Source organism: Chiloscyllium plagiosum, chromosome 17 (genome assembly GCF_004010195.1).
Source record: "Chiloscyllium plagiosum isolate BGI_BamShark_2017 chromosome 17, ASM401019v2, whole genome shotgun sequence".
In the NCBI taxonomy this organism is placed as follows: domain Eukaryota; kingdom Metazoa; phylum Chordata; class Chondrichthyes; order Orectolobiformes; family Hemiscylliidae; genus Chiloscyllium; species Chiloscyllium plagiosum.
Genome location: NC_057726.1, coordinates 45980096 through 46000606, shown reverse-complemented (window position 1 = coordinate 46000606; position 20511 = coordinate 45980096). Strand labels below are relative to the sequence as shown.

Below are 20511 nucleotides of genomic sequence, written 5' to 3'. Positions count from 1 at the left end.
TGTTGTGTAGGAGACAGTTTCAAAGATTACAGGCCGCACAAAACTTGGGATAATTGTCAACTTGATGACGGCAGTGTAGAATTTTAAAATGACATTGAAATGATGGTGGAGTGGGAGGAAGGGTGGCAGATGAAGTTCAGTATGGAAAACTGTGAGGTGGTGCACTTTGGCACAAGGATACTTTTCTAAAGGATGCACTGGAGCAGAGAGATTTGTCAATAAGTAGATAAGTCAATAAAAATAGTTGGACAGGTACAGAGATGATTTCTAATGCTTGTTTAGCTGTTTGGAGAATTAGTCAATAGGTTTGTCTATCTGAGATTCATCTTCCTGAAGGAGGACAGCTCCACCCCAGTGTCATTCACATCAATAACGACTTTAAATGTTTAGTTAAAGTGTGGAGATACAAACATAGTCTCACATATTAAATTACCTTTAGCTTTTCAAAAGCTGTTAAATAACATTTCTCTGTTCATATTACTTTGGCTTTTCTCTGTCATAGATGTGTTTGTGGCACACCTACTGTGCTGGAGTTTGGGATAAACGTTCAGCAGAACCCACACATCCCTAAAAACCTCATGATTTCACATTTTGTTGTGGGAATGAGGACTTGTGCTTCCTTATACATTTATGACCTAGGCAGTACTTGTCCTTGACCCACAGTGTCCTAGATAGGCCACTTGGGCCATAGTGAACTTGTTATTTGTGAAATTGACCACTAGGTTAGCTGACTTTACTTTCTGGAAGAAGCATTCTAGGCACATTATGCCATTAAATAAGGCTACCACTGTCTGGTACATTGGCCTTTGAGAGTTGGCTAGGGTATTTTAGGGCCTGAATAGCATGGCTCAACAGTAAAGTAGGCTACTTCACCCAGGCATAGTATTGGCAGGGGTTGGTTCTGGTCACTTTATTAACCTTTTGGTAGTCAATGCAGAGCTTTGAGGAGTTGTTCAGCTTGGACGTAAGCAGAGTTATGGAGCTCCAGCTGCTCCTACTTGGTTTGATTAGTTATTGTCCAGCCTGTAGTTATTCTCCTGAACTTGACCCAGCTTCTCTTGGCCTAGCCAGTGGATGACCTCTTCCATATCCCCATTGTGTAGAGCTAGAATCATGCATGCTGATTTACCTCTGCATAAATCCTTGCAGTGAGCAGTCTTGTTAAGTCTGCTTGCTGCTCTGCGTCTAATGGGCAAATTAGGTGTATAAATTCATTAATATTCCTGATTGATTAGCCAGGTAGTAGAGGATTCAGTGTGAACCTCACTCATGTCCCTCTTCAATTTATCTCCGTTGTTACCCTCATCCTTTAAATCAATAGCAATCGACCTTTACCTGTTTGACCCTTCTCAGCACTTGTATTGCTTTGTCATGTTGACATGATGTAGCCTTTGTTTTTTGCCCTGATCTGAGGTTTCAGTCAGATAATGCACTTCTCCAAGTTTCTTGTCTACTCTATAGAGGCCACTGAACCAGGCTTTTTCTGGTGTTCTGAAGAAGGGTCACTGGGCCCGAAACATTAATTCTGCTTTCTCTCCACAGATGTCACCAGACCTGTTGAGTTTCTCCAACAATTTCCATTATTGTTTTACTGGTTTTGCCTGATATGGGCAGGACCACAAACATATAATCTCCTAGCTGAAAGGTTCAGGCCCTGGCATGCTTTTCTACATGTTTTTTCATTGCTATCTGGGAGATTTTCAAGTGATCTTGAGTCTCTTCACGTGCTTTGAAAATCATTTTTGGAACTTTATTATATGATTTCACACAGAGATTTCTTCCTTCTGTTCTAAAATCCTGCCCTTGATTCGTTTCAGAGACTCTTGTACTTGGTGCCCCTGAGCTAATTCAAATGGAGTAAAACTGATGGACTTATTAAGTGAGTCACTGGTATAGAACAGAATAAAATCTAGTACTTTACCCCAGTCATGGGGGTACTCATGCCAGTCGGCCCCAATCACACCTATTAGGATTGGTGGCACCATCCCTGTGGCCACTATGACTGTAATTGATGTGCAGAAGACTTCAGCTGGGACTGTTTTTCTGGAATGGTTTGGGTAAGAATCTGTTAGGGTAGCATGGTGGCACAGTGTTAACACTGCTGTCTCACAGCGCCAAGGACCCAGGTTCAATTCCAGCCTTAGCTGACTGTCTGCAGGGGGTTTGCATATTCTCTGCGTGTTGGCTTGGGTTTCCACTCTGTGCTCCAGTTTCCTCCCATAGTCCAAAGATGCACAATTTAGGTGGGTTGACCGTGCTAAATTGTGTCATAGTGTTCAGGGATGCGCAGGCAAGTTGGGTTTTCTGTATTACAGCAGTGCATACTCATCATTTTTTTGCTTCTTTTACAAATCACTTCAAATCTGTGCCCTCTTATTTTTGGTCATTTTACAAGCATGAATAGAATCTCCCTAGCTACTTTATCTAGTCGCCTCATTATTTTAAAAACGGCTGTCAGATTACCTCTTATCCTCCTTCTTTCCAAGGAGAGTAGTCCCATCTTTGCAATCTATCCTCATATCTGAAGCTTCTCATCTCTGGAACCATTGTGGGCGGCACGGTGGCACAGTGGTTAGCACTGCTGCCTCACAGCGCCTGAGACCCGGGTTCAATTCCCGCCTCAGGCGACTGACTGTGTGGAGTTTGCACGTTCTCCCCGTGTCTGCGTGGGTTTCCTCCGGGTACTCCGGTTTCCTCCCACAGTCCAAAGATGTGCAGGTCAGGTGAATTGGCCATGCTAAATTGCCCGTAGTGTGAGGTAAGGGGTAAATGTAGGGGCATGGGTGGGTTGTGCTTCGGCGGGTCGGTGTGGACTTGTTGGGCCGAAGGGCCTGTTTCCACGCTGTAATGTAATCTAATCTAATCTAATCATTCTTGGAAATTTCTAATGCGCACTCCCTATTGGGTTCACTTCTTTCTGAAATATGGTGCTCAGAATTGTGCACAATACTACAGGTGATCATGTTTAGGATCTCCTCTTTGCTCTTGTATTATGCCCCTATTAATAATTATGCCCCTATTAATAATATTGTATGCTTTATTAACTGCTGTCTCCCCATCCTGACACCTTTTAATGTTTTGTGCACATATGAACTCAGGTCCCTTAGCACCTACAACCCCTTTACATTGTATCTCTTACTTTATGTTTGTCTATCCACATTCCTCTGACTTCTTCACACTTCTCTGCATTAAACCTCATTGAACTTTCACCCATCTGCTCATCCCACCAACTTGTCTAAGTTCTTTTGAAGTTCTACTCTGATCTCATCACAATTAATAATATTTCTAAGTTGCATATTATCTGCAATATTTGAAATTCTGCCCAGCACCCCAAGATGTAGATTTTTAATGTTTATCAGGAAAAGCAAAGATCTCTTCACCAAGCCCTTGGGAACTTGATTGCAAATATTCTTCCACTCCAATAAATATCCGTTGACTATAACTTTTTGTTTCCTTTCACCCAGCCAATTTTTGTATCCGATTGCTGCTGTCCCTTTTATTCCATGTGTTATATCTTTTCTCAAGCTGTTTAGCACCATATTGAATTTCTTTCATTAAGTTTCTTCGTTATGTCTTCAAAAAACTCCAGCAAGTTTGCTAAATATTATTTTCTTTCAAGAAATTCATGCTTGCTGGTCCTAATCAACTTACCTTTTTCCAAGTGACTACTAATTCTGTGCAGAATAAGATTTAGATTTATTGTCACATGTACATAAAAATACAACGAAAAGAGTTTTTGCTTCCATATTATATCTGAAGTGTCGCCACACTCTGCCATTTGAAACACTGAATATATTGCAAGACTTTGTTGCAATAAAGTTCATCTTTCCTTCTTGTTCCTCCTCTACTGGTCCTCTGGTCACTGCTTGACATCAGTTGGAGTCTCTGAAACGGCTGCCTGACTCTCTGTAACAGGCACTGGGGTCTCTGTTACATGCCTCTGACACCATCACAATTGTGACTGTCGTGTCTGAGCTGGAGCCACGGGCCTGGGGGTGGTTGAGTTCTGTACTTTCTGTCTCCCATCCAATGTTCTTCCATACACTGCTGCTATGTCATTGGTCATCGGGATACTCCACCATCCCTTTTGCCAATGCTTTTGCTCCTTCAGGCACCCGAGCCTAGCTGTAGACCTGGAACCTTAGGTCAGCCTGTGAGTCCAGGCCAAGGGAGTCAGCCCAGGACCTGCTTCTTGCTTGCCGGCAGACTGGAGGCTGAAGTGGAACCATGTTCAACTGGTCCTGGCATTGTTGCCACTTCTGCCGCCGGCTTCCTCCTTCACCTGCCTTTCTCCAGGCTTTAAAGAAAAGAAAAAGAGCAAAAGCAAAAAGAAAAAAAGACAAAAGGAGAAAGAAAGCAGGTGGAAGTGGACGAGCCCCAGGCTCAGCCCTGCTAGTCTGCCACCAGCTTGAACATTAATAAATATTAATAGTCATTTTTGGAAGCTTCCCCACCACTGGTTGAACTGATTGGTTTGTAATTACTAGGCTTATTGTGTTTGCTTTTTTGAACAAAGGCAAGATATTTGCAATTTTCCAGTTTTCTGCTCCTTCCATAAGTCTAAGGAAAACTGAAAGGTTATGGCTATGCAAATTTTGCTCTCACGTTTTTCAGTATCTTTGGATGCATCTCAACCAATTTTGGAGCCTTGTCAACTTTAAGTACCAACAATCCATCTAATGTTGTCAATTTTGAAGCCTTCTAATGACTGGGTTTCTGCCTCTGCCATCAGAGATAGATGCAGTATATTCATCTAATACATCAGCCATGTTTCTGCCTCCAGGTATAAATCGCCTTTTGATGCCTCATGGGCTACTACTTCTTCTAGCCCCTTTTTTACTATTTTTATGCTTGTGAAAGACTTTGGGATTCTCCTTCATGTTGGCTGCCAGGCTTTTCTTATAATTCCGCCTTATGTGTTTTTCATGGTTTTTTTAACCCTTCCTTCTACATTCGTCTTAGCTCTCAATTGTATTTTCTACATGGCACCTGTCATTAGAATGCTCTTTCTCCTTTATCTTAATTTTTATCTCCTTTGTCATTCAGAGTGCTCTGGATTTGTTTAGTTTTCTTTTTTGAGGGAATATATCTTTACCCAACTCATCACCTCTAAAGGTGATCCATTACTTATTTACAGTTTTTGCTCAGCCTGTCCTGCCCACCTCCCTCCTCCATTCTTACCTTATTGAAGTTGACTGTCAATTAATTTTTCTTAGTTTGGATTGACCATTGTCTTTCTCCACCATCATCTTGAACATTATGATTCAATGGTCACTGTCTTCTAATTATACATCCATGGTCACTTGATCGACTTCATCCATCTTGTTTCCAAAAAACAGATCCAACAGTGTTGTCTCATGTTCGATTGGACACACTGCTGTAGGAAACTCTCCTGAGCAACATCAAGGAACACGTGCCTCGCTATCCTTTACACCGCCGGTATCCCAGTTTATGTTTGGATAATTAAAGTATACAATAATAACTGCTCCAGAATGTTGGCACGTTTCTCTACTTTTGCTGCAGATTTGTTCAGCAGGTTAGTTGGCTGCTCAGACACAAGAAATACCCACTTAAAATATGATTGGTTGAGTTCCTTAGATGTCATCAATGAGGCTCAACAGCAATACAATGCAAACTATGTGACAACTGTATATATCTTTGAATAAGCCAGTAGTACATTAAAATATGCTTCAGAGGCCTGAACGAATTTGGTGGCACCTGCAATATGCACCAGCTAGAGTCTCCAGAATGGTTCTTTTGTTCTGCGCTCTGCACAGCACTGAAAAGGAATAAGCTTTGGGTGTGTAAGAGGAAAAGGCACAGCCTCTTCAAACAATATGAGGAGGAGATACAATGTGATGTACTTACTACACATGTTGCGCAAGATTTCCTCATTATTGTGACATTCTCTTAGTTTCCAACAATTCACCCATCTCCAACCACATTGCAAAAGTCCCTCTATTTTGCCTGGCCACCATTTCCCCAACACAAAAAAAAATACAAGCATCCCTTTGACAAATTCTACTGCTTTTTTTGAATAGTTTTTCTGGTGTTTTGATCACAGGAAGCCTGTGATGGTGCACCCTGAAAGCGAATGATTTCCCCTGAAGGGTCATTACTTTCCTGGACCATATCTGGTGGGATATGGTCCAGGAATCCTCTGTTGGAGATTAAAAATATGAATTAAAACTGTTCAGATAAGAATATTTTAAGGGAATGTTATATGCATTATACTTCACTTGTTGGCATCAAGCCAACTTGCATGAGTTTGTATGCTCTGATGCTACCTGGTATTTTATTTTGTCACTAGCCACCTGGGAAGCCCTATCTCCAATGGCAAAGGGGTCACTGGATCCAAAATGTCAGATCTAATTTCTCTCCACAGACGTTGTCAGACCTACTAAGTTTTTCCAGCAATTTCTATTTTTGCCCCTTCAAATATATCAATGATTAACATGCATTAAAAGGCAGTTGCAAGATGCTGCATTCCAGATGTAATATGAATGGTCATACTCCTCAATTTTAAGTGAAACACACTTTATACTTACATCCAGTTAAAATACAAAAGAAAGAAGAATTGGTGTAACTTTAGCTCTGTTCGAATACTTAACAGAAAATTAGGTGATTTAACTACTAAACAGCAACTGTTCCAATATAATAACATTCCATAAACCCACTCTTAGCAAAGGCCAAGTAGGTTGTCTCACATGTGATGTTTCTCCAGTCCAGGAGAAAGGAACAGCAAGAGAAAATTCTGGCAGAGGGAAAGGTATGGCAGTTTCCACAAACAACTTCAAAACCCAACAACTGAAAACTAAACTAAAACAATGGTTGAGTAGGAGCCTGACTTCCCACAATCACGCTGCTTTGATTGTTCTAACTTAAAAGAAAATCCCAGGGTCTCACAAGCAGTTTATTTTATTGGCTTTGAAGAGACAATTTGGTATCTCTGTCTTAAAACTTCTCTTCAAAAAAAGGGACAAAATACACCTTTTTAAGCCATAGTATCGTCACACCATCATGTCCTCTAAATTGTCCTTCAAGAGGTGGTAATTCTACTGTGTAGCAAATCTGTCAAATCTCACAATGTCCCTTTAATATTGGATGGGGATTGGTTAGCTCAGTTGATTGGACAGCTGGTTTGTCATGCAGAGTGACACCAACTGTGCAAGTTCAATTCCCATACCAGCTGAGATCACCATGAAGGTCCCACCTTCTCACCTGAGGCATAATGACCCTCAGGTTAAATCACTACCAGTTGTGTCTTTCTAATGAGAGAGCAGCCCTATGGACCAGTAGGACGATGGTGACTTTACCATTAATATTGGAGTTGAAGTGATTTAATTGGATGATCATCATCTTATCATGATATTAAATGAGTTTGAAGGACAGGACAGGATTATAACCCGGTGATGATGCAAAAATACTTAGACAAAACTTGGGGAAGTTATATTTTTTGTTCAGGCATGAAGACCAAAATTATATAAAAATTAACACATCTGGTACTAATCGTTTGCACATTATGCATTTTGCAATTAGTTGGCCATACCATAGAGTTTTGTGTCTGTATTGAGGAGAAAAAGCTAGAAGAGAAGGTGCGAATCGACCAGTCATGTGTTTTTTACATTTATTGTAGGTTCGTAAACACGAGAAAAATGGACATATTGAATTCCTGGAGAAAGTGGAGGATGACATTAAGAAAGATTTGGAATACTCTGTGCGAGAGCTTCAGGCAACACATGCAGAGACTGTTCAAGAACTTGAAAAGACAAGAAATATGTTACTAATGCAGTACAAAATCAATAAAGATTATCAGGTAACTGTCTATATTTCAGTGATGCAACACATATTCAAAAACATTACTGTTTCAATAGTATGAACTATGGGGAATAATATTGTTAGAATGAGCTGAACCTGGTTAGAAATAGTCAAATAGGGAGTAGTGGGTGAGATGGATGGTTTATAAATTGACTGAAGGAATTTGAAGAATTAAAGCAGATTGGAATAAAGTAGGTTAGAAAGACAGAGGGATTGAGGTTGCTTGTTGGGAAGGGGATTCTGATGTTTATTTTGAAAAGTGGCTGAAGAGATGAAGCTAATTACAATGTCAGCATGGAAATGAGTCGAAGTTGGGTGGTCAGCAGTTTAGTGGCAAAGAAAATGTTGTCATGGCTAATGTGACAAGATCAAAGTGGAAGTTGACACAGAAACTGGAGAAAGAAAAGAGTTAATAACTAAGGACAGGAATTTCTAGGATGTGTGATTTTATGGACCAAAGAAGAGGACAGTGATTGTTTGTGATTTACACTGAGATTCACCTGACGGCATATTCTCCCAGTGCAATTTATCTTGTTCATAAATTTATAAAATTTCCTTTTGGGAAAAGGAACATTTGCTGATATTTTGATTGTTCGCACTCTCTTCATACTAACCTTACATAGTATTCCATCATATTCCTGACTTCTGCCTTATATATGGTGGACAGATTTTGAAAATTAGAAGACTACAGAATTTCCAGCATCTGACCTGTTCACGTAGCTACAGTATTTATTTGGATGTTCCAGTTCAGTTTCTGACCAGTGTTAATCCTGTAGATGATATCTTGGTCTTGCTGTTATTGGACATGGACTGACTGCTTTAGTGTCTGAGGAGTTGCAAAAGGTGCAGAACATTGTGCAAGCATCAGTGAACCTCCCTACTTCTGACCTTCTGATGGAAGGAAGATCATTTATGAAGTTGCTGGTAAAGGAGCAGTGCTCTGAAAGCTTGTAATCTCAAATAATCCTGTTGGATTATAACTTTGTCTTGTGTGATTTCTGATCCTACAGAAGATGGTTAAGCCTAGGACACTGTGAAGCTGAAGCTGGCAAAGTTGGTGGGATTTGTTGAATATTCATTATTTCAGTACTACTTGAGATTGCTCCCTTGTCTCTTTTTCTGGTACATTAATGATGTATCAGTGCAACTATTGCTCTCACTGTGAAATAGAAAATTTAATTGACTTGTTTCCAAACTCCAAACTTCTCTCGCCTTATCTGGTCTCTCTTTGACTTCTCTTTTTCCAGACATAGAAATAATCAATTAACCTTTACTGTATGCCCATGAACTGTCGTCTGTCAAATATGAAATATATTTCTTTTTAAAACCCTGGGTTTTACTGTTTTTTGTAGCAGCTTTAGTAATTCCAGAAAATCTGGATATTGAGTTGAGTTCATTAAGTTGAATGCATTAGGTGTTGATGCAGACCTCCTGATATTGGTATCAATTGACCTTTGGGAGATTTCCCATTCTGCTTTTATAAGATTTATCACAACCATGTGAGAAGAAATGAACTGGCTCCCTTTACCTTTCAATCTTCTCGGTTGGTTGGCAACAAAGATTTTAAGCAAAAGACTATACTGTACCTTTCTCCAATAAAAATGTAGTTAGCAGCAGAGCTGTACCAAAGCAATGAGGAACAAATTAGAAGGTTTTCATGAGTTTGAAAAAAACAACAAGTTTATCACTTGCTAACCCAAGCAAATCATAAACATGTAACATCAAGTACGCAGCCTTAATGCATTCACTTGGTCATTATACACACCCACATAGATACAAAGTTAAAAGGACATTGTGTGCAATACAAAAAGAACATTAAAGAATATATAGAGTCCTTAGTGTGCTTTGAGACCATAATTGTTTTCATGAACCATCAGCTATAGCAAATATTGCAGTTATCCTTTAAGTTATTGGTTTCCTGATGTTTCTTTTCAGTAAATGTTGTCACCAGGTGCTTCCATTAGAGCCTTTTCTGCTAGTGTTCAATTCTGCATCATAAAATCCATCTCCTCTCTTCTATCAAAGAGAGACCCCTTGAAGCAGTGGCCTACTTGTAGTTTCCATCTGCTGAAGTTATGCTTTTCAAGCTTGATAATTGTACAGTACGGGAAGCTTCATCTCCGACGTATGAAAATTCACATAATGATGATAATCAAATAGGGGGTGAGGACCCTTCCACACCTCTGGTTGGCAAGTGGGTGATGCATGAGCTGATTTGTTTCATTGCTCTTAGGTAAATTGTTCATTTCAACTCTGACTGTCTTTGGCGTAATACACATTGATTTTATGACTTTATCAACCTGCATCATAAGGAGATTCCATTGACCATTTTGAAGTCTGTGTACTGTTTCTTTTTAAAGTAGTTTCAGCTTATGAATGTCTCAGGTACTATGTTTCCTGGAGGAATTCAAATATCAATTGTCTATATTTTGTATCATCATAACAAATTCCATCCTAGTCTTGGTGTTCTTATATTGACAAGAATTTTGATGCCAGGGGATGAGAACACGAGACAGCAAGAATGTCTCTGGAGACAATGATTCAGTTTCTTTTGCCTTGTTTAGATAGTTGAGAAAAGTAGGTTTGAGTTACATTCTGATAAATCTCACCGCTGCCATTTCTGGGGATTGCTTGTTTTGGGCAGCAGGGTGGCACAGTGGTTAGCACTGCTGCCTCACAGCGCCAGAGACCCGGGTTCAATTCCCGCCTCAGGCAACTGTCTGTGTGGGGTTTGCACATTCTCCCCATGTCTGCGTGGGTTTCCTCTGGGTGCTCCGGTTTCCTCCCACATTCCAAAAATATGCAGGTTAGGTGAATTGGCCATGCTAAATTGCCCGTAGTGTTAGGTGTAATGGGTCTGGGTGGGTTGCTCTTCGGAGGGTTGGTGTGATCTTGTTGGGCCTAAGGGCCTGTTTCCACACTGTAAGTAATCTGATCTAATCTAAAATAGAATTTACTATGATCCATGCATCAAAAACAAGACATTTTAGTCTCTCATAAAACCCATTGCACAATTGCTTCTACATTACAGTTGACACATTCATAGTTGCACATAATGTGGTCTTAGCGATGGATAGATAGTTGTTGACCAGGAGGGAGCAATACGTCAGGTCACTACATAGCTATTAGTTTATAATCTTTGAGGCTAGTTAGCTCTTCTAACTGTTATGCTGTAGGAGGTATTCCTGCAATATTGATGTGCTTGAGCTTTGTGCAAGCCTGTTGAAATAACATGCTAGATCATTCTTGGGTTGGCTCTTACTAGTAATTAAGCCAAAACCTGTAATATGTCCTCTTGTGTTTAACTAGGAAATGCATGTTATCTGGGTTGCTTCAAGGAGCACAACATTAATGCTGTATTTCTTGAGTAATGTTTCAAGGTATTTATGTTTTAAGCAAAAAATCTATTTGATGTTAAATTCATAGATTTAAATAGTTAAATAGTCTACATGCAGCTTTCTTTGGTCCTGGAGAAGATTGTTCAATTTGCTTGATTGCTATTCTCATAGGGAACTCAATTGCAGGCCAGCTGCAGTTTTTTGTGAAATGAATTCACTTGTGATAATAGCTGGGCTGCAGGAACACTGTCATCATTTTCCCCTGCATAATTATTTACAACTCCAGGTGCAAACTCAAATACTGGACGATAACACATTGAGGAGAATTATTCTGTCCGACTCAATTTAGAAGGGTAGGTAATTGAAGGTAAGTGCCATATATAAGGGATAAAAACTTAGCAAGCTTCTGAAAAACATGAAAGTCCATCTGAACCAACAATTACCTTTACCAAGACAGAAGAATCAAGGGTTTGCCAATTTGTAAGGCAAGTTGAAACTCTTTTGCGCATGTGTGAGTCTCCAGCCTAACACCAGGCATCTTTGCTGATGTCATGTAAGATGAGGTGCTGCTGCTTAATGGTAAATTTTCAGATACCATCTCTGGCAACATGGTATTTGTTATGGCTATATCCCGTGTAGATTCATTGACACCAATCTATATTACTAGTATTACTCTAAGTTACTGATATCAAGTGAGGAAACATGTCCACATGTAAAGACTTTGACAGAAGATGCAGTCTTGATAAATAGAATGGATTAATTACAGAGTTATTCATAGTGATTTACATTACATCTGAGTTACCTGAGACTCCTTTTTAAGTCCTCCATTATATTTAACAGTGAAGCCTCATTGCTGTTAACTCCAAGAAGTTAGCACTTAGCTGGAGCCAAAGTGGAACATTGGTTAGCTCCTCACTGAAATCTTTATTTCCTGATGGATGGAGTTTATCTCATGACTTCAGTTTGCCCTTTCAACTACCTTATACAACATCTGAGACATGACACTTTGAGCAGCTTATTCTTTGGTATTTCAAAGCAAAGGCCACACTATCATTTATCTGAAATAAGGGCCAATCAGCTTCAGAATACAACTGATTGTTAATATCCCTGTATATGTTTGTATTTTATGGTAGAAATTGGTGTCTTTGAAGCACATGAAACAACTCTTAATCTCTCCTCTGCCATTCCGGACCCTGTGATGATGAGTTAGTACAGTCAAACATGGCTAAGTCTGGTGCTGTCCACAGAAATTGTGGATACTGTTTTAGCATGATGCTAACAGACAACATGAACTCCTAATTTCTTTGGCACACCTTCCTTTATGTCTCTGTGTTAAAGAGACCAAATGCGACTTGGTGACCACTTAGGAAAACCCCAAGCCTCCCATTCCATCCACAAGCATGACCCCGAGCTTTGAATCACTTAACATTTTAATTCTCCACCTTGCTTCCATGTTGGCCTTTCTCTTCTTGACCTGCTACAGTGTTCCAGTGAAGGTCAACATAAGCTTAAGGAACAACATTTAATTTTTTGAGTTTTTGCCCTACACTTTGAAGTTCAGAAACCTAAGATTATAACTTCTACCTCCACCATTTTGTATGTATCATCGTTTAGTTTTGGTGGGTTGGTTTTGACCTGTTTCTTCCTTCATCCTTTTATGTTGCATTCAGATGGGTTACTGTACAGCCATTCATGCCTCATCTTGAAACACTTTTATTTATTGCATCATTAAATCTTCAATTATTTAAGTTCTCCAGCCCTCTTCCCTATGATAGACATTCCCTTTTGTTATTCATGCCCCTACCCTCATCCACTATCTTAAAAATTCTTGCATTTTCTACATTTCTTTCTTTCTTCAATTCTGATGAAAATTCATCTCAATCTAAAATGTTGGGTGGTCTCTTCCAGGCCTGGAGGTGGGCAGTTAAGCAATGGAGGAACAGAACCCTATCACATTTCTGCCATTACCATAACTAAGTGTTGGACAGATTGATCCAGGCACCCACCTTCATGCTTCCCTGCCAGTTAAGGCCCTTGAGTGGTCAATTAATGACCACTCAAGAGCTTCTTCCTGCCTGGGCTACAATGTTTTTCAGTTCCAAGCAGAGAAGAGAATTAGGGAGCCTAGCTAATTAGTTATCCAATGTAAGCAGGCTGTCACTTTGTGGTAGGGTAAGAGTGAGGGGCTTGAAGGAAAGGAGTGGATTTTCTCATTCTGGGCATGATTGAGGGACTGGACATGGGCAGGAGGCTGGCCACTAAGTCAGCTTCCTGCCCTGAAATAACTCCATAGAGGCCTGTATCCTGTCACCAAGTCACCCTTTATTTACATGTGGAAAGTCCTTGCTGATGATCCAGCTCCCTCAAAACCAGCACTCAGAGTGAACAGGGTGTCTGACATTCCTTATCTGTCAGCCATGGCTCCCTGATTGGACCAGATTAACAGCTGCCATTAGGGAACTCCTTCTACAAGATCTGCCTGACTAAGCTCGTTACAATCACTACATTCCCTTACTTCTAAACTCCTCGCCTCTCCTGTCCCTGCAAACCCACCACTCCTCATTGCTGTCATTTCTCTGACAAACAGCACAACCCTTCCTGTGGGCAGTCTTCCCTCAGAGTCCAGGAGATGTTCCCCAGCACCAAGTGTGATGGCTGGGATATCCTCCTCCTGGTTCCTAATTCTAGCAGAAAACTGCCTGATTGCCAGAAGGTCAACGTTGTTTCTCATCTTTCCAACAATCCACCATTACTGATCACTGCTGAGCTTTTCTGTCCTTTAGTTGCCAAGATGATGAAAATAAGGCCTACTATTAGGATCCACATGAATTACACTGTGTTTTTGGATTTAGAGTCATACAGTCACATAACATGGAAACAGACCCTTTGGTCCAACCAGTCCATGCTGAACATAATTCCAAACTAAACTAGTCCCATCTGCCTGCTCCTGGCCCATATCCCTCCAAATCTTACCTATCCAAATGTCTTTTAAATGTTGAAATTGTACCCACATCCATCATTTTTTCAGGAAGTACATTCCGCATGCAAGCCACCCTCTGTGTAAAAGAATTTGCCTCTTATGTCTTTTATAAATCTCTTTCCTCTCACCTTTAAAAATATGCCCCCTAGTCTTGAAATCCCCCATCCAAGGGGAAAGACAACTACCATTAACTCCATCTATCTGAGTCATTATTTTATAAAATTCTATCAAATCGCCTCTCAATCTCCTATGCTCCAGTGAAAAAAATCCCACTCTATTTAGTCCTTCTTTATAAATCAAATATTCCATACCCGGGAACATCCTGGTAAGTCTCTTCTGAAATACCTCTCTAACTTAATAATATCCTTCCTATAACTGGGCAGCCAGAACTGGACATAGTATTCCAGAAGAGGCATCACCAATGTCCTGTATAACCCCAACATGGCTCCCCAATTCCCATACTCAAAGGACTGAGCAACAAATGCAACGTGCCAAATGCCTTTTTAACCATCCTGTCTGTACGTGACACAAACTTCAAACATTATGTACCTGCATTCCTAGGTCTCTGTTCTTCAAGACTACCCAAGGGTCTACCATTAATTGTATAAGATCTACCCTTATTTGTTGTACCAAAATTCTATACCTCACATTTATCCAGATTGAACTCTATTTCTTTAAATTGGACATTTTGCAAATGCTGAATTATGTAATTGCAGAATACAAGCATCACACGATTCACAGAGCTTCAATGTGGATTTGTTTCTTTTTTTTAGTTAGAATAGAATATTTTTCATGTCATTGCACTCAAACATTATAATAAGTTTTGACAGAAAGTAAAGAAAATTCTGTTTTACACCTCTCAATGACGAATTGGGGAAACAAAGAACAAATGCCTGAGGTTAGTTACAAAACAAATCAATTTTCCATCAGCGCAGTCTATATTTTCTCAGTGGCTGATATAATAAATTGTGGGTAGGAGAAGAGCTTGAGAAGTGTAACTGCCACATATTGTGGTGAATGTGGAAGCAATTACCATTTAAAAGTGGTAATTCAGAATATATTAAAATGCCTTAAAAATGCTGCTGATTTTCTACATTTACAGATGAATGGAAAATAGATCTGACTATTGCTAATAGCTACAAAATGGACATATTCAGGTGTTAGTTTTTGTGTAATTTATAGTGCAGCTATAACTTGTGTTCTGAACCAGAACATTTTTAAGAAAGCAATTAAGAGAAAGAATGGTAATTTTTCCTGGTGAAATGAGAATTGAATGCAACAGTAAATTACAAGTTGCAGCTGTTGCTTTAATAATGAAAACCCACTTTTTTGTTATTACACTGGATACCATATAAAATTGCTATATAGCAAAAAATATAATTTAATTATGTGAAAATTGTTTGTAATGAATTTGGATTTATTTTTCTTAAGAGATTTTGGACAGATTATATAGGTGTGGATATTAGAAACTAGGCATATTAATCATTTCTTTTGACTTTCTGCAGTCAACCTGATCTATAAACCATGTGAAAGGGAATGAAAACCATCTTCAGTTGTAACTTTTCTTATGATAAAACATAATTTATTTTTGAGTTCAATTTTCTCTCTACAGAATCCCATCAGTGATGCACAATATTAAATATGGTGTATCTAAGAGATAAGATAACTGAATTCACACATCATCATGAAAACAGCTAATTTAATGGGGTTCTTGCTGAATATGAACGATGTTTGTTCATAGGAATACTGAAACTCAGGGATTCAGTCCTTTATGTAATAATTCTAATGAAGAGGAAGATGTACACTCTAAAGGAATAAGAAATATATTTCAAATTAAATAAGGCAATCAATTTAACTGTTGCTCAAATTTATCATATGTTGTGATGTTTTGTATCTTGTAAATTGCCCATTATGTCCAGGGATGTGCAGACTAGGTAGATTTAGCCATGTGAAATGCAGGGATATTGGTCCAGAGGAGATGGATATGGATGGGGTGTTGTTCGAAGGATTGTATGGAATTGATGGGCCAAATGGTCTCCTTCCAAACTGTTATGATTCTAACTAATTGATTCTATTTCTTATGTCAGAGCTAACATTAACTCAGCAATTAACTGAATTACTGGCAGTGATTTGGCTTAATACCATAATTTATAAATTTTATCATGGGGAAAAAATATCAAATTCACTTGCAGCTGTAGTTGAGATTGAAAGGTTTATGATTGAATTTTTGCAACATTGAGGTGATACACTGGACCTGCCAAAATGGCGATCAAAGAGTTCAAACTTCTTATTTTCAGCACGGTGGCTCAGTGGTTAGCACTGCTGCCTTACAGCGCCAAGGACCTAGGTTCAATTCCCACCTCAGGTGACTGTGTAGAGTTTGCACATTCTCCCCGTGTCTGTGTGAATTTCCATCGGGGACTCTGGTTTCCTCCTACAATCCAAAGATGTGCAGGTCAGGTGAATTGGCCATGCTAAATTGCCCATAGTGTTAGGTGCATTAGTCAGGGGTAAATATAGGGTCGAGAAATGGATCTGGGTTACTCTTTGGAGGGTTGGTGTTGACTTGTTGGGCCAAAGAGTCTTAAGGGAATCTAATCTAAAATCCCACCCCCCATTTCTGATAGGTCCCATTTTCACCAGTAAATAAAAAGGGGCAAGGCAGGAATGATACATACAGGAATTCAAAACCCAAAAGGGCCATTTGAACATAGTTTTGAGTTTAAATAGACTCTTATTTTCATTGTAACAAGGCTTTTAACATGCAGTGTGGGAGTTATAAATATTTAGAATAGATGTAAGTGATGTTGAAGGGTTGAAAAGATCTTCAAGACAGTCAAGCTCTGAAGACCCTTAAATCCCCAACCATTTAAAAACAAAACAATCACTTCACTTGTGTAAGAGATTGAAAAATACCCGGTCCAGCAATTACAATAGTGGTGTGTTGACATTAGCTTAAAGGGTTATCATTATTTCGCTTGGCTGCTTTTAACCTGTCATTCTTGGGAGTGGGGTCTTAAATTCACAGTTTGATTGACAGCTAAACAAGATTATTAAAGAACTAGCTGTTTTTGATGTGGAGTTATAAATAGAAATTTGTTGTTTTGATAAGCCATTAAGTATTTGTGGGGATTTAGAATTTTTGAATCAGCATTCATGAATGCAAGTTTTTTTTTAATATAGTGAAGGCTGTAATAGATATTTAGATATTTAGAACTTTATTTTATTTCATCTCAACTTGGCCTTTGAGTTTTGAGTTGTGCCAGTATGGATCTAGGTGAGTTGGAATGGCAAGAATAAGAGGAAAACAAGATAGTAGGTGAATTGGCATGTATTGGAATTAATTGTCTTGAGGGTATTAGAGCCTGTGGGAATGAGTTGACATGGTGGGTATATCTGTCCATTTGGGATATATGGAGGGCATGAGTTAGCATAAGAGGAGATGAATGCCCATGGGGAGGTGATGGGGACTATGAGTTGGCTTTTAAAGTATGAGGGCCATTGCGTGGCATATGTTGGCATGTGGAATGGATTGGCATAGTTGGGGTATGGCTGGATGGCCTAACAAATAAACAAACAACTGGGACAAATTTACAAGGAACTGGGGCACACCATTTAAACAGCTTGGCTCAGCACCTGATCGACCTTTTGGTTGCCTGTAATATGCACCCAGGGATGAAGAAGCCCAATTCCATCTTGTACTTGTACCCGTGCCCTCACCTCTGCAACAAACAGCTGCGTCCTGGGATAGTTTCTCCTGAAGTAAGTACAGTGTGCCAGGAGATTTCCCCACTCACGCTAACCTGCTCAAAATTGAAAACCTGTGCTGTACAATCATGACAATACTGTTGACAATAATTTTGAATTAAATGCTCTCAAAAATCAAAGAAATGTAAATACATAGATAATCACGATGAAAGTTAACTCTGTTCAAATTTTATGCTCCGTATGTCTCTTGTGAATGTTTGGAACTAGAATTGTGCCAGAGGCTGCTGCAAAGTAGTATCTTTAAGCATAATTTATTTTTTGAGTAATATCTTGACCATACATTTCACGAATACGTTAAGAGAGTATGTAGTATTTTACATATTGGCCTATTGTTTCAATTTTAGACTGAAGTTGATACTGTGACACGGAAGATGGAAGATAATAACCGAGAATATGAGATTAAACTGGAACAATATGCACAGCTGCTTGACATTAGGGCCGATCGAATCAGAAAACTTGAAGGTATGAACAAACAACTTTTTGAAAGCAGCCTTGTGTATAAAATTATGTTTGATTCTAAATATAACCATTTTGTTTAGGTAAGGTATAGCTATGTTCCCTGCCCCCTGGATGAACTGTAAAACTGTACAGATTCTGTGCTAGTATCGTTAGTTCATTTAAAATAAATCATTGTGTAGTATTTGGCACATTTCAATCGATAATCAACGCAGTTTCTGTAAAGTATATCATTGAGTTCTGTATATTGCTAAAGAAAAAAATGTGAGAAAGTATGGAACAGTTACCTTGATTCTGCAATTTTCAGAGGACCAGTTGTGATTAATAAATGACCATCAGGCTCCTGATTGAAAACAATCATATTGGAACAGCCCCATCTATACCATGCTGCTGGAACAGCGGACAGCCTGAATGGAGGAAAGGTGTCCTTCACAAAAGTGGGGAGGTCCAGTGAAGCAACATCCATGATTGATTATGTGCAGCCTAGAATAGCACTTCTGCTTCTTCTGCCCGTATAGAAAATAAATAAGCGATAATCCTTTTGAGTTAGACCATCAGCTGAACATGCTTTGGCTGCTTGAGCCCGAAAATGGGAATCAGGGTCGTATGCATGCCATTAGACTGCGATTCACATCAATAAAAAGCTTGATGCTCCCAAGCCAGGTCTGTGATATGAAACCAGATTTAAATCCTTTTATTGGTTATTGGTTTATTTACAGAATGTAGGTATTTTCTCAATAGCCTTTTCAAAAACATTATTATGCACTCTAGAGCAGCTGAGACCTGAACCCGGATCTCCTCAGAGATAGGGACATTACCACTGCACCACAACAATCCTAAAAAAAACTTGAAATGATTCACTACAAACAGTCACTTGCAGACTTTCGTTTGTAGATATTTTCTAATGATCTGTTCAGAGATGTTATGATGTATGCTGAGCAGGTGCGACTTCTGCCCTGTCCTCCTGGCTCAGAGATAGGGGCACTACCATTGTCCTTCTCAATTTTTTAAAAACCTATTTCACCTATTTTTCGAATCAGAGATGAAATTACACGCCACTGGAGCAAATGGAACTTGAACCCTGGCCTCCTCGTCCATGGGTAGGGACAATACCACTGTGCCACAAGAGAGCCCCACCAATGTCCTTCTGTCTGCCCTCTTTATAAATGGCCTTGGTAATTAATCAATGACTTTCACATATGTATCTTGACAGTATAATTAATGCAGCTTTCATAGAGTTTACCACATAACCAAACTCGGTACCTGGCCTCCCAGCCAGGGGTATTTGCCAAGTGCAAAGCTGTAAACATGTGTTCAGCCAGCTATCATCCCACTTTTCCCATACAGGAGCCCCGAAAATCTCTCCCTGTCAATTAAAATAAATATCACGGTAAATAAACTCCATTTACAAGCAAAAACACTGCTTATAAATAAAATCTGAATAATCAGGATCCAAAAGCCAGAGTCTCTTCTCTGCTGCAGTTGTGGGATCCATGTAGAAATGGGAACAAGTATCTCTCTCTAGGCAATAGCTAAGAGTCAGATATTCTGTGTCATGTACATCAAAGTTAAGTGTGACATCACACTTAGTTATTTGTACACTTTCACTGCAGACTATCTGCTGTTGAATATATTGAATGCTCTTGCGCAAATTATAAAATTTACTTTCAAATAATATAAGCCATCAAATCACAATATAAAGTAAATAGTTGCAGCACTCTGAAAATTGGTTTACCATGTAACACACTCTGCAGGACTTCCTATTCTTTTATTTCTAAACTTTAACTGAATTGTCAGAGCCCAGACCAGAAAATATCACCAAGGGCAAGAAGAATGGAGCAAATGGGGATGAAATAGTCTACACCAATGGAGAAAAATAGGCACAATGCAATTGCGTAGCCTTGCATTAAAAAACACATTTTATTTTCCTTTATTTAGTTTTAAAACCTTATGCATAATTATTAGCCTTATTTAGACATCTCATTTTCATAATTACACTGGATTTCTGAGTAAATAATTGGATTGGTAATTCATTACTCTTTAAATTTGCTACTTATGAAAACAGGTGCTAAACAAAAGTATGAAAGCCATTTGCAAGAACTGTCAAAGTAATGCTTATGAAAGCATTGTAGGAATAACTTGCAGGAGTTG

At 39.2% G+C, this 20511-nt stretch overlaps 1 protein-coding gene across 5 annotated transcripts in view; it reads left to right on the top strand.

Moving 5' to 3' along the window:
* rpgrip1l (RPGRIP1 like) overlaps positions 1 to 20511 on the top strand; it is a 225429-nt gene that overhangs the window by 89154 nt on the left and 115764 nt on the right. For all 5 annotated transcript variants that reach the window (XM_043706988.1, XM_043706986.1, XM_043706987.1 and 2 more), the window contains exons 13-14: positions 7637 to 7816; positions 18249 to 18366. In XM_043706988.1, coding sequence (XP_043562923.1) covers positions 7637 to 7816; positions 18249 to 18366 — 298 coding nt within the window. The remainder of the gene's footprint in view (positions 1 to 7636; positions 7817 to 18248; positions 18367 to 20511) is intronic.